This window comes from Antedon bifida, chromosome 5 (genome assembly GCF_963402885.1).
Source record: "Antedon bifida chromosome 5, ecAntBifi1.1, whole genome shotgun sequence".
Taxonomy (NCBI): domain Eukaryota; kingdom Metazoa; phylum Echinodermata; class Crinoidea; order Comatulida; family Antedonidae; genus Antedon; species Antedon bifida.
Genome location: NC_136230.1, coordinates 1,669,844 through 1,681,324, shown reverse-complemented (window position 1 = coordinate 1,681,324; position 11,481 = coordinate 1,669,844). Strand labels below are relative to the sequence as shown.

The 11,481-nt window shown below is 32.5% G+C and overlaps 2 protein-coding genes across 3 annotated transcripts in view; one reads left to right on the top strand and one right to left on the bottom strand.

Moving 5' to 3' along the window:
• LOC144843804 (SPRY domain-containing protein 7-like) overlaps positions 1-11,481 on the top strand; it is a 171,084-nt gene that overhangs the window by 82,625 nt on the left and 76,978 nt on the right. The window lies entirely within an intron of this gene.
• On the bottom strand, positions 2,586-11,304 carry LOC144842736 (interleukin-1 receptor accessory protein-like). The gene is made up of 9 exons (XM_078699256.1): positions 11,155-11,304; positions 10,332-10,386; positions 9,778-9,871; positions 7,419-7,721; positions 6,771-7,014; positions 6,197-6,324; positions 5,446-5,619; positions 4,965-5,108; positions 2,586-4,833 (listed from the first exon to the last, which is right to left on the bottom strand). Exons 3-9 carry the CDS (start codon positions 9,860-9,862, stop codon positions 4,337-4,339), a joined length of 1,575 nt encoding a protein of 524 aa, XP_078555382.1. The 5' UTR covers positions 9,863-9,871; positions 10,332-10,386; positions 11,155-11,304; the 3' UTR covers positions 2,586-4,336.

Genomic DNA, 11,481 nt, shown 5'->3' with positions numbered 1-11,481 from the left:
GGAAAAAATGGGGAAAATCAATGGTTCTGTTAAAAGGTGCTATGTGGTCATGGATTAAGTAGGCCTATTTTTATATGGCACTGGTCTCTACATTTTGTATGGTATTTTTTACTATTGCCATGTTTTAAACTTATGTAATTTTGTATTTGTTGCTTTCCTATTTTACCCCTTGGTACTGTTATAACGGCACTCTACCCATATCATGTTTTTATATACGTGATAAGAAAGAAAATTTTTGAGTGCTTGATGGAATAAAATAATTGAATTGATATATTTGCGTGGTGGGAGGTTTACCTGTGCCGGCTCTACGTACAGTATACCTTCGAACTTTGTTTTTTTCAAGGATAGGAAGGGCAACAGGTAATATCTGCGTCACGAAACAGTAAAGTTGATAGCATTCGGAAGCCATATGGATTTCCTTTTTATGTCAACAACCTCTTACATTGAAACACGATTTCAAAATAATATAGGCATATAATATACACAAACATTTAATCCTTGTTCACACTATCAAACTGTATATGACAACACACGTGATGTGCCCATATATGGACACGATGATGTCATACCACTACCATATTTGGGCACAATTAACACACGAGTATCAGTTTCGTTTGTTTCAGTAATTCCAAGTAATTTATTTAATATAAATGGAAATTTTAGGGAAGAAACGGGATTACATAATTATAATATTAGGCACACATTTGTTTTAAAATTACTAATTTCAAAACCATAACCAAAATTATAATATGATGAACTAACTACACAGTTTCACCGTACGTAATATTTCACCAAAAATACATTCGACAATTCAATTCAACATTTTATTAATTTATTTATTATTTGTTATGTATTTTTTTTTCAATTATTGTTTTTCTATTTTGTAAATGGTGGTCTCTGTTTAAAGTCTAATTTTAGAATTATTTTGACCACAATCCACATTTATACTTAATTTAAAGTTATTTAAAGCCTAAAGAAATATTTTATATATTATTATTTGTGGAAAATCAATAAACAACAGCAACAACAAACATTTCTCAACCATAATCATAATTGAAAGTTATATATTAATTAAGGTTTTATTTGGTTTTTTTTATTATGGTTTTAATTAAACATTGTATACATATTTGTCTTTGCAGAGCAAGCAACACATGGAGCAATCACCGTGCATTTGTGGAAATAAATTCGATGGCTTAAAAAAAAAAAAATAGGCAGGAAATATTATCTTCTGGTCACCGAAATGTTCGCGTGTCAACGAGCACGATTTTTTTTCTGTAAAAACATCCGTCTAATGCATTGAACATTCTTCCCAGCTTACAGACTGTTACTCTCGTGGTACATACTAAAGTCATCAACCTAAATTGTAAATTGCTTTCTCACATTTCTCCATCAAATCACACTTTATAATAATATGTAAATGTGAAACCCTAATATCTACAGCAGTACATTGACCCGTCGCCAAGTACATTATGTTATTTATCACTTTACGGTAATGGCATATTGACAAGTAGTATATTTATTCATTAATTTTATTTTCCAGGAAAACTGTTATTATCTATAATATAATGACCATAATAAGTAAAATACCGATCCTAAACTGGGATTTTAAAAATAAGGGGACCAGGAAGAGGGTGGGGGGGGGGGGGGCACGTCGATCCCCGGCCACCAGTCAGAGGCGGATCCGGGAGCGCTAGGGGCGTGACCCCTCCCCACCCACACTCTTGAAAGCTAAAATGAAATTATGAACTAATTTTGAAAGCCTATGAATATGAGTTTTAGTCACTAAATTTTATTTAAAACAAAAATGTTGTATTTTTTTATAGGAATCATATCACATGGTCAATTAGGTTAAATTTCATCAAAGTTGATAGAAACACTAATTGATTGCCACCATATTTGTACATAACATTGTTTTAAATTTGTATTTTGTATGTGGAGGGCCCAAGTGAAGAACAATGTGTTGGTCTGGTTCTTCGTGGTTAAATAAAGCCTTGAATTGGGGATAAACGTAACGGACTTACATAATAGGGAGGTTTCGCAACCTTACAAATACGATAACGAAAACGAATACGTACGCATGACGTATCCGTTTTCGTTATCGTATTCGTAAGGTTGCGAAACCTCCCTAATAAGCACACATCACAACCCAATTTTCGGTACTGTATCTGCAGCATATAGCACCGCGTATTTATTAGCTGTATGAAGTAGTGGAGGAGGAGATGAACACATTAAAACGACCATGAATCATTGTTAATTATGTGCTGTCATCATAATGTATTCTCCTGGCTTGCTGAATACCTTAACTTAAAAGCACTCGGTCTTAATATTCTGTTACTTGTTTATAAAATTGATCAAGAAATCAAACCACAAACCAAACAGCCGATCAACCAACCTATCAATCAATACATTCACCAATCAATCAATTAATAAATCAATCAATCAACCAATAAATCAATTAACCAATTGATCGAATGTATTGTCCTGAATCAAAATGGGTTTCTCCCAAAATACAGTAATTACAAAGTCTTTAAATATGAAATAATATCACAACAAACAAATTAATTAATCATAAACTTTAATAAAAATAATAGCTTTATTTATTTATTTTTTTTAAATCAATAGTACCATTGAAGTATATTGATCGAATCATCTAAATGTTATACCGCACACTTTATATCAACATAAAAAAAATTCATTTATAAAAAATATACTGAGACATTCATTCATTACGATTCTGTGGCTGCAGCTACAGTTATACTGCAGCTATACAGTTACACTACAGTAACAGTTAAACTGCAGCTTTACAGTTATACTACAGTTATACTGCAGCTATACATTTATACTACAGTTATACTGCAGCTATATACTTATACTGCAGTTATACTGCAGCTATACAGTTATGCTACAGTTATATGTAGCTATACAGTCATACTGAAGTTATACTGCAATACCAGCAACCTATTCTAATACTGTATAATTTATACATCTACTATTTATTATCTTTTTGTTCCTCTTCTTCATTTCAGTACAAATATTTGTTTAATTTATAACCATATTGCATTAATACTTCCCTTAATACCAACATGTAAAATATATTTATGTACGATTCGAAACAAAAATATATACATATAAAACTTCTGAATATGGCATGAAATCTGCATAAACAGTGAAGACTATTAATAGAAAATTAACAAAATATTGCAAAGAACTATGCATTAAAATGGATCTAAAACTGAAACTGGAATAATGTGTCATCATTGATACTACAGTAGTACTTGGAAAAACGTTTAAAAAAAACATTAAAAAAAAACTTATTTACATTAAAATCTGTTTATAACCATATAGGTACTTTAAACAAAGTTATATTAACAATGTTATGGAAGTTTAGAACAATTTATCTCAAATGGTAGATATTCTTTTTCTTTTGCAATGAAACCAAATGCTTGGTTCCCACTAGAGACGCAACACATTGATTTGACCAATCACAAGTGATAGATTATTCAAACTGTTGCTTGTGATTGGTCGAATCACTTGAATTGCGTCTACTTGCTTCCGTTGCATCTCTAATGGGAACCATGCGAAAACAAGAATTACAGTTTATCTACTTAAACTGTGTTACTACTTAGTCATTGTAAATAGATTTGTTTGTATCGTAGGTGGATTTTTAATCCATTTCCTTCTGCGATTTATTCTTCCTTATTCCTATTAGTTTATTGCATCCACTATTGCAAATTATACAGTACTACAGGGATAGGATTATTTTAACATACAACTTCCACTAAAGCCTTGTCTATACCAGAGAGTTACAACTCCCTGTCTATACTATCAAACTTTATATGACAAAAAAATGTGATGTGCCCATATATGGGCATGATTGTGTCATATTACTACCATATTTGGGCATATCACTACCAAATTTGGGCACATCACACTTTTTTTTATCATCAAACTAGTTTGATAGTGTACAGATTATTACATGACCTATTGTTACTAATAAAGATGTCAAGACAGTAATGGTAAAAAACAAACAGCACTTAACGGCTAAAAGGTAATTAGTTTTAAGCAATAAGTAATTATAATACAATAGGTAGGAGTTAATCACGTTTTCCTATGTCCAAATCCTTACCTACCACAGTACAGGATTCTCTCATGGTATAAACTATGACACTACACAACTTTCATATTGACAGAGCACGAGTTAAGTTCTAATAGTGTAGTCTGCTAATACCACTGTATGTTGTAATCATGGGAGGTTATATCACTTGATAGGGAATTATATCACCCCCATAGGGAATTATATCCCCCCGATAGAGAATTATATCACCCCGATAGAGAATTATATCACCCCGATAGGGAATTGCCGTTGGAATAACTCCTCACTTTGACATGAATTTTCTTCTGAGAATGAGTAACTGCTTGCACTCTCCTTGGACACGGATCTCATAGGGCAGAGATATGTTTGAGAGTTGGTTGAAGTTGATCTATCAATGTACTTATTATTCTTATGATAGCTATGAGAATGAGCGTGTCGAGGAGTACGTCTAGTAGGCATTCTCACTTCTAGTTTCTTCCAGAAGGTTTTATTAGTGCCACTGGGTGACCACTTCAAGACCTCTCCAGCTTTCATAAGATGCTGGAGGGCTTCCTGCCTGTTCAGGCTATCTGGTGAGATTGGTCTGAACATGACTGGGATGATGTTCTTCTTCAGCCTGTGTTTTTCCAAAGCTTTGTTGAACTCTATTGAGCAATATTGCCGTTTAATGTAATCTGGAGACAGCACTAAAATACAACATCTGCTACAGTTCACTGCATTCACAGAAACTGTACAATGATCTGAAAATAAAGTTCATTCAAGCGCTATAATAATTGCATGTGGAAATCCACGGTACATATTAGGTCAAAGGTTAAATGTTGCTGCGATTGTTAGTTCCTGTATGATCTAAAACAATTAAGAAATACTTTACCTTCTCCAGGCAGAAAATTGATCTCATCAATACACACATTGTACGACAATTCTTCCACAAGAAACGGACGCAAAGTACAAATGACAAATTCTCGGTCTTCTTCGGAGTTGCTATATGAAATAAACGCATCAAATTTGCTGCTTTCTACAAAATATAAAAATGTTTAGCATAAATGTATTGGTCAGTCCAGCTTGAAGATCCCTAAGTGAGAATTTGAGATTATAAAATATTAGCCTTTTTGATGAATAAATAGTGTTTTCCTAAATCTTGGAATTTTCAGTTAGATTTAGCTTTTTTGATTTGTATCTCCATGGAATTGATACCAATATATAATGATACCACTGATACCAACAGCATTGATATTTTCCAGTAATGTGCTTTTAGTTTTATTTTATAAAACAATATATATTTTAAACTACTCTAGATCCAGCCCCAATTCACCTAATAAGATGGTTATAATCTATACTATACACTCACTCACCATCAGAAGAACATTTTTCTAATTTTCTCCTCTTTATGAACAGGTGTATATCTGTTTTGAAAATCATGTACATCAACGTGAACACAAACAAGATTACTAATGTTGAACCCAAAGCAAGAGCAACCACTGTGCTGCCCTCATTTATAACTAGCGGCAAAGGCTCCATTTTATCTTCTGAAATAAAACAAGACTTATCAATAAATAAAAATAAGTTTGTGACTGCTTCAGTTAAGTACAATCCATCGATTATTAGATTAGATAGCCTATTGTATTATCAATAATTAGTATACTGAGGTCAAAGGTCAAATTTCAAAAATTTCTTTGACAAGAATTTAAAACAGACTAATTAGACTACTCTAATTTATTAAAGATGTATAATTGTCCCCCCAAAACATGAAAAAATGAAGATAAATTAAATCAGACTTTGAATAGGTTATTTAGTAGTTTTAATAGAGTAAATCTCTACCATAGCAAAAAAAAAACGAAAAAAAAAAAATGCTTTCTTATAAAATGACAAAATAAATTCTACCAAAAACCCATGGCAGCCAATTTGACTATTTTTTGCTTTAAATTACAGTTTTTTCAGGTAAATATTTTTTTTCTTTATCCAACTTTTGGTCAAAGTGAATAACTATTATGTGACATTAAAATGGCATATTCAACAAAAAATTTGTCAGAATTTTTTTTTCAGGTGGACAATACATCGTTAATGCTTTCTGGAGTATTTGAAGAAATCGTTTGATACACTGACCAATGATCATGGTTAAGTTGAGGACATGAAGTAGACTGTCTTCTCTTATCAACTTTACATAGAACTGCCCAAATGCATCATCGGTTATATTGTATATGTGAAGTGATGTTCTAATGTCTGTTTTATCTCTGAAAAAAACACATTAAATAATCTGGTTTCAAAACAAATTCAGTACATCCAAAGAAACAGACATAACACACATCTAGTGAAGGTTGGGACCAACAGGTGGTAAACACCTCTAAAACAGTCCAGCCCCAATTGCAATGAGCCCAGTTATGAACAGTGGCTGTGAGTGACAGTGGCTGTGTGTATACTAGTACACCAGGGTAACCTCCTACTTGTTTCAAAAGATGTACTTTAAAGTGCACATGAGCTAAATGTGTACACTGGACCTTTAGAGTCCTTATACTAGAAGACTTTTTCTACCATCAGAACCATGGAGTGATTGAGCCCTCTTTATACATGGATCCGCCCCTGCTGCCAGTGCTACAAAAAGTTTCAACTTAAAGTTTCAATACCAGTTTTTAATATCAGTCAAACTACAGTGTCAGTACTGTAATCAGTGTAAACCTACCCTTCGGGGCACTCTTCTTTCTTTACTACAAAAGTGGTAAAATTGGTAAATGGACCATAAAATTCTTCAAAACCAAAAAGGTAGTATTCTTCTTCTGAGTCGAGACTATACCAAATGATGGAAGGGCAAAGTTCACTACGGCCAATGTAAAAATGACATTCAAATGTCACGTTGTCCCCAATTCTTGCAGATTTGTCAAGGCAGTCTTCTTCTTGCAACAACTCAATAGTTCTTGTTTGTTTCGCTGTTAATAAAGGTTAATTAAAAATAATATAAAATCATTTTTAGTGAAATGTTTTCATAATCTGAAGAGTACTTGCCACAATTCAATCAGCGTGGTGCAAATTAATATTTTACTTAGGTTTCTGGATCATATTCTTGTTTAAATTGTGATTGGGATAGTTGGTTTGGTAAAATTAAATTGTAACAAGCACTTTTGAAATTATAAAACAGAATAATAGTTAATTGATAATAAATCCCTTTTACACTGCCAAGCTAAAAACAAACACATTTCATATCATAAACTTTTACGCTGTTACCGGCCACTATATATGCATTTTAGCGCGTCCCGGTATCACCCGGGTTACACAATTCCGGATCAACTCTGCGCATTTTTACTAGCATTGTAAAAAGGGTATTTTGACTCACGTTTCACCCAAAGTTTTTGTGTAAATTCCAATGTTTTTGCCTCATCATTGCTAATAACACATTTGTAGGAACCCTGCATTCTCTCAGCGACTTCTCTAATACGTACTTCCTGGTTGTCCTGCGCAAGTTGAATATTGCCTGTGATGATGTCTATGGAATTGTTCCAATTGGGAAACTGCTGGCCCTCGAAATACCAAGTGATGTTGTCATAGTTACCAGCACAGCAAAGAATAGATACCAAATTTTCCTCTGTTTTAACTTCAAGGTTCGATGGGTCTGGATCAGTGAACTGCAAATGGGTTCCTTCATGAAATATAAATTCATTATTTTGAATTAAATTATTATTATGTAGTATTTATAATAAAATATAAAATAAAAATATTAGGGCACACTGCCCCTCCCTCTAATATAGTACATTTCATATAGGTCTACAGACCTAGGGGGGAGGGGGCAGTGGTGTTGGTATACAACAAAAAAGGGTGGGGGGGGGTGTGCAGCAACCACTTCAAGACATGAGGCTACCTGTTTTACTGAAAAATACCATGGACTTAGAACTACCAAGATGACAGGAAAAAAGGCCATGCCAGAGAGGGCACAATACAGTATTTGTAATAGTCCCCGGCAAAAGGGGAACCGTTTGTGACTGGGTTTGGGATAACATTATAAGTGGCTAGTTTTCATTGATTCAAATGTAGGATCCGTTTAGCGATGGGCTTAGCATCCACGTATAGCTAAAATTGTGCGATAAATCGTGACATTTTGACACTGGACGGGCCAGGGAATTAAAGTACTAATTTCACCCCATCATTTCCCACGCTTGTGCTACCATCCAAATCCTCAGAAATATACCCCATAAATGGTGCACCTCCCCATATTTTCCCACACTTGTGCTACCAGACGCACAAAAATAATACCCTGTAAATGTGACACCTCCCTGTATGGAAATATTTAAGAGTGAAACCCCGCGGGGTCTACAGTTACAAGTCATAGCTCTTCATCAATTTTAATTTTTAAGGATAACAAATATTTCTTAACATGTATTATTTAAAAACCTGATAATATCTACTCTATAAAGGTCTGGTTGTTACACTGAGTTTAATATTTCCTTTTCTTAGTTAATAAAATAATAATTTCAAGGTGAAACGCTTTCTTTTCTAAAAAAAGATTTGTTCTTGTTGAGTCACAAAACAGATGTAATCTCAAGTATCTTTTTACCAATATTTTAGTAAGATTTCCCACGACGGGTCTCACACGAATTCATGTCTAATTTGTGCTTATTAAAATGTCATTTGCCAAATACTGTATGTATGTAACACCCTGCTTTGAATAAACACCTCCTCGAATTAACATTTAACATTATTTATTTCCTCGAATAAACGCCCCACCACATATATTAACAATAATGTAGTGTAACACATTACTATTTGTACAGTAGTAGAATTCATTGATTGACATGATCTACAATTTACCAATCAATTTTTACTGTATTCTTTCCTTTCCAATTCTATGGGGTATGTATTTGATTATACATGTTACCATATTACACCCAAAAAAATAAACGCCTCCCCCGAATAAACGCTTCCCCTAAAAACCCTCTTGGGCGTTTATTTGAATAAATATGATAGTACATCTTTTTTTCAATATGTATTCATCATTATTTGTATACCATTGTAAGTATTATAATGAAAATAATTCTTTTGAGAACAGTTGAATAAATTGGGTTATCCCCACTAAAAAATGCATGCCTATAGGTGTGTACTTAAATCAAAGATCTACGATAACAACAAGGATTACTATATATTAATAATAAACTGATTACTTAAGCACCAAACTGAATACTTAAGCACCAAACTGATCCTTAAAGTGCAATATAAAACAAACATTAATAAAGCGACAGGTAAATTAATTATGAAGATTGCGGTAGGAGACATATTGTGATTAGAATACTTGTAAGTGACTGTAATTATACGCATGCGACCAGATAGATGAGAGTTATTGATACCATAAATAACGATTTCAAACAGGATGTTGATCACTAAAACCTTTATCTTAAATTACTCTAGTAGTAAATTATACAATAACTTTATTAATAATATTAACGATCTCGGAAGTTGCAAAACATCTTCGTCTAGCAGATTAGAAAAAAAGATAAAATGGCATTTTTGATTGGTTTTGTACAGAAATTCTAACATTATACTGTAGGCTAGGCAATCTACCATTTTGTTTGTTCAAACAAATTGCAAACAGAGATTTTTCTAAATGGTTACATAAGACGATACAAAAGCAGTCAAAATTTGCAAAATAATTATTGGGGAAATAATCAATTTTTACATTGGAAATAATGAACAAAAAAACTCACCATTGATTGGATAATCACCACAGTCGTATGATGATGAGAATGCTGGGATGGCCAGTCCCAAAACTACAAGAACTGTGGGCAACATTTTTTAATCCTAAAAATGAAAAAAAAAATATATAATAATAATACAGTGAATTCAAACTACTTTATTGGGTTGGTTAAATTAATTTGACAACAATTACTTTGACCAATTGACTTATAAATTAATGAACTTGAAAGTGGTTTGAAGTGTAACCACACTTTGAGGAAGTACATACTTGAAGTTAAATTTAATAACAAATTTATTTTTTTGTTTTTAATAAAATTTCTATGAATTGACTAGGTAATAGTTAATTATATGAACATAGTCCAATCATGGAGGTAAAAAATAAACTTCCATGCTCCAATATAAATTTGTTTTTCTATTGTAAATATGTTGCTACTGTATTAATGTTTTGTTTAAAGGATATAGCTTTTCTACAGGCATAAATTAATAAAAAATAATAAATTATTGGATTGAAATAAACAATTAAAACTGGAATACCTCTAAAAGGGTTTGAAAAACGAAAACTTACCAATTAGTTTAAAAGTCTTTAATGAAAATAACTTCTGCTGTCATCAGTGAATGGACTGTGAATGAAACTAAGCACTTATCTAACTTGTTTAATTACAGTACATGCAGTTATCAAACGACCAATCACAATAGAATCATATAAAGGGGAGGAGCCAAAAGAGAGAACTGTTTTAGTTTACAAAATATTTACAGAAATAGTGATTTTTGCATTAAAGATGTATTCTCTCTTCTCTAAATTATTACAAAAAATAAATACAAAAATAGTCAAATTGCCTGCCAGTGCCAGCCAGTGGATTTTTGGTTGAATTTAACCATTTATTTTGTCATTTTATAAGTGAAAACATTAATTTGTTTCCAGTTTTTTTCTACGGAAGTTTCTTAAAACTACAAAACAAAATAATATATTAAAGTCTGATTTTATTAATCTTTATTTTTCATGTTTTTGGGGGTCAACACATCTTTAAAAGTCGGAAACATTTGTTTCCCAGGAAAATCAGATAAACCCCCGTATTAGATATTCAATTCAATGCAACATTATTAATCATTACTCGACAAAAAAATATCAATAAAAATATTAAGCTGTTAATATAGTATACCTACTTTAGTAATCGGTGAGACAATAGCATCAAACTGTGATTATGAACTGTCAACCGTGTTAATAGAAAATAACAAATTACATGCACGGTGACCGGATCCGTTCTTTCTGAGCCAGTGAGGTACGTTGTCTGATCGCCAACCAAACTGGCTTCAACCAGCCTTTCCATAGATAGTTTAGCTAGGCCTAGACTAGATTTAGTACGCTTTGAATGAAAGACAAAACTTACCAATTTATGACGGGCATTATCCAATTCTACAACTATCATTTCCATATGTTAAGAAGATATACGGCGCCGTTTTATTTCATTATTTTGTACATGGACATTGAACAACTGAAATATCATGACACACCGTAAAAAGTTAGTTGGTTCTTCAATAATAATCTTTGGTGGTGTGGTTACGTTACGGTGGATTATTCCTTCCGCAATGTAGAGGTCGCTCTTCAAAAACTTTCCGCCGACTTTGTGATCACGTGAAATACTTTTTCAATACACATTTACATAAAAACAAGATTTAAAAAAAGATGAAAAAAACTGCAACAATTTAAAATTATA

What these genes read in the sequence shown, in the direction of transcription:
- LOC144842736 (XM_078699256.1), bottom strand. Translation starts at nt 9,862, where the DNA reads ATGTTGCCCACAGTTCTTGTAGTTTTGGGACTGGCCATCCCAGCATTC. An exon ending in AGAAAAATGTTCTTCTGATG is followed by an intron (nt 5,109 to 5,445) that starts GTGAGTGAGTGT and finishes TATATTTTGTAG; the next exon opens with AAAGCAGCAAATTTGATGCG. An exon ending in CAATTTTCTGCCTGGAGAAG is followed by an intron (nt 4,834 to 4,964) that starts GTAAAGTATTTC and finishes CTTTATTTTCAG; the next exon opens with ATCATTGTACAGTTTCTGTG.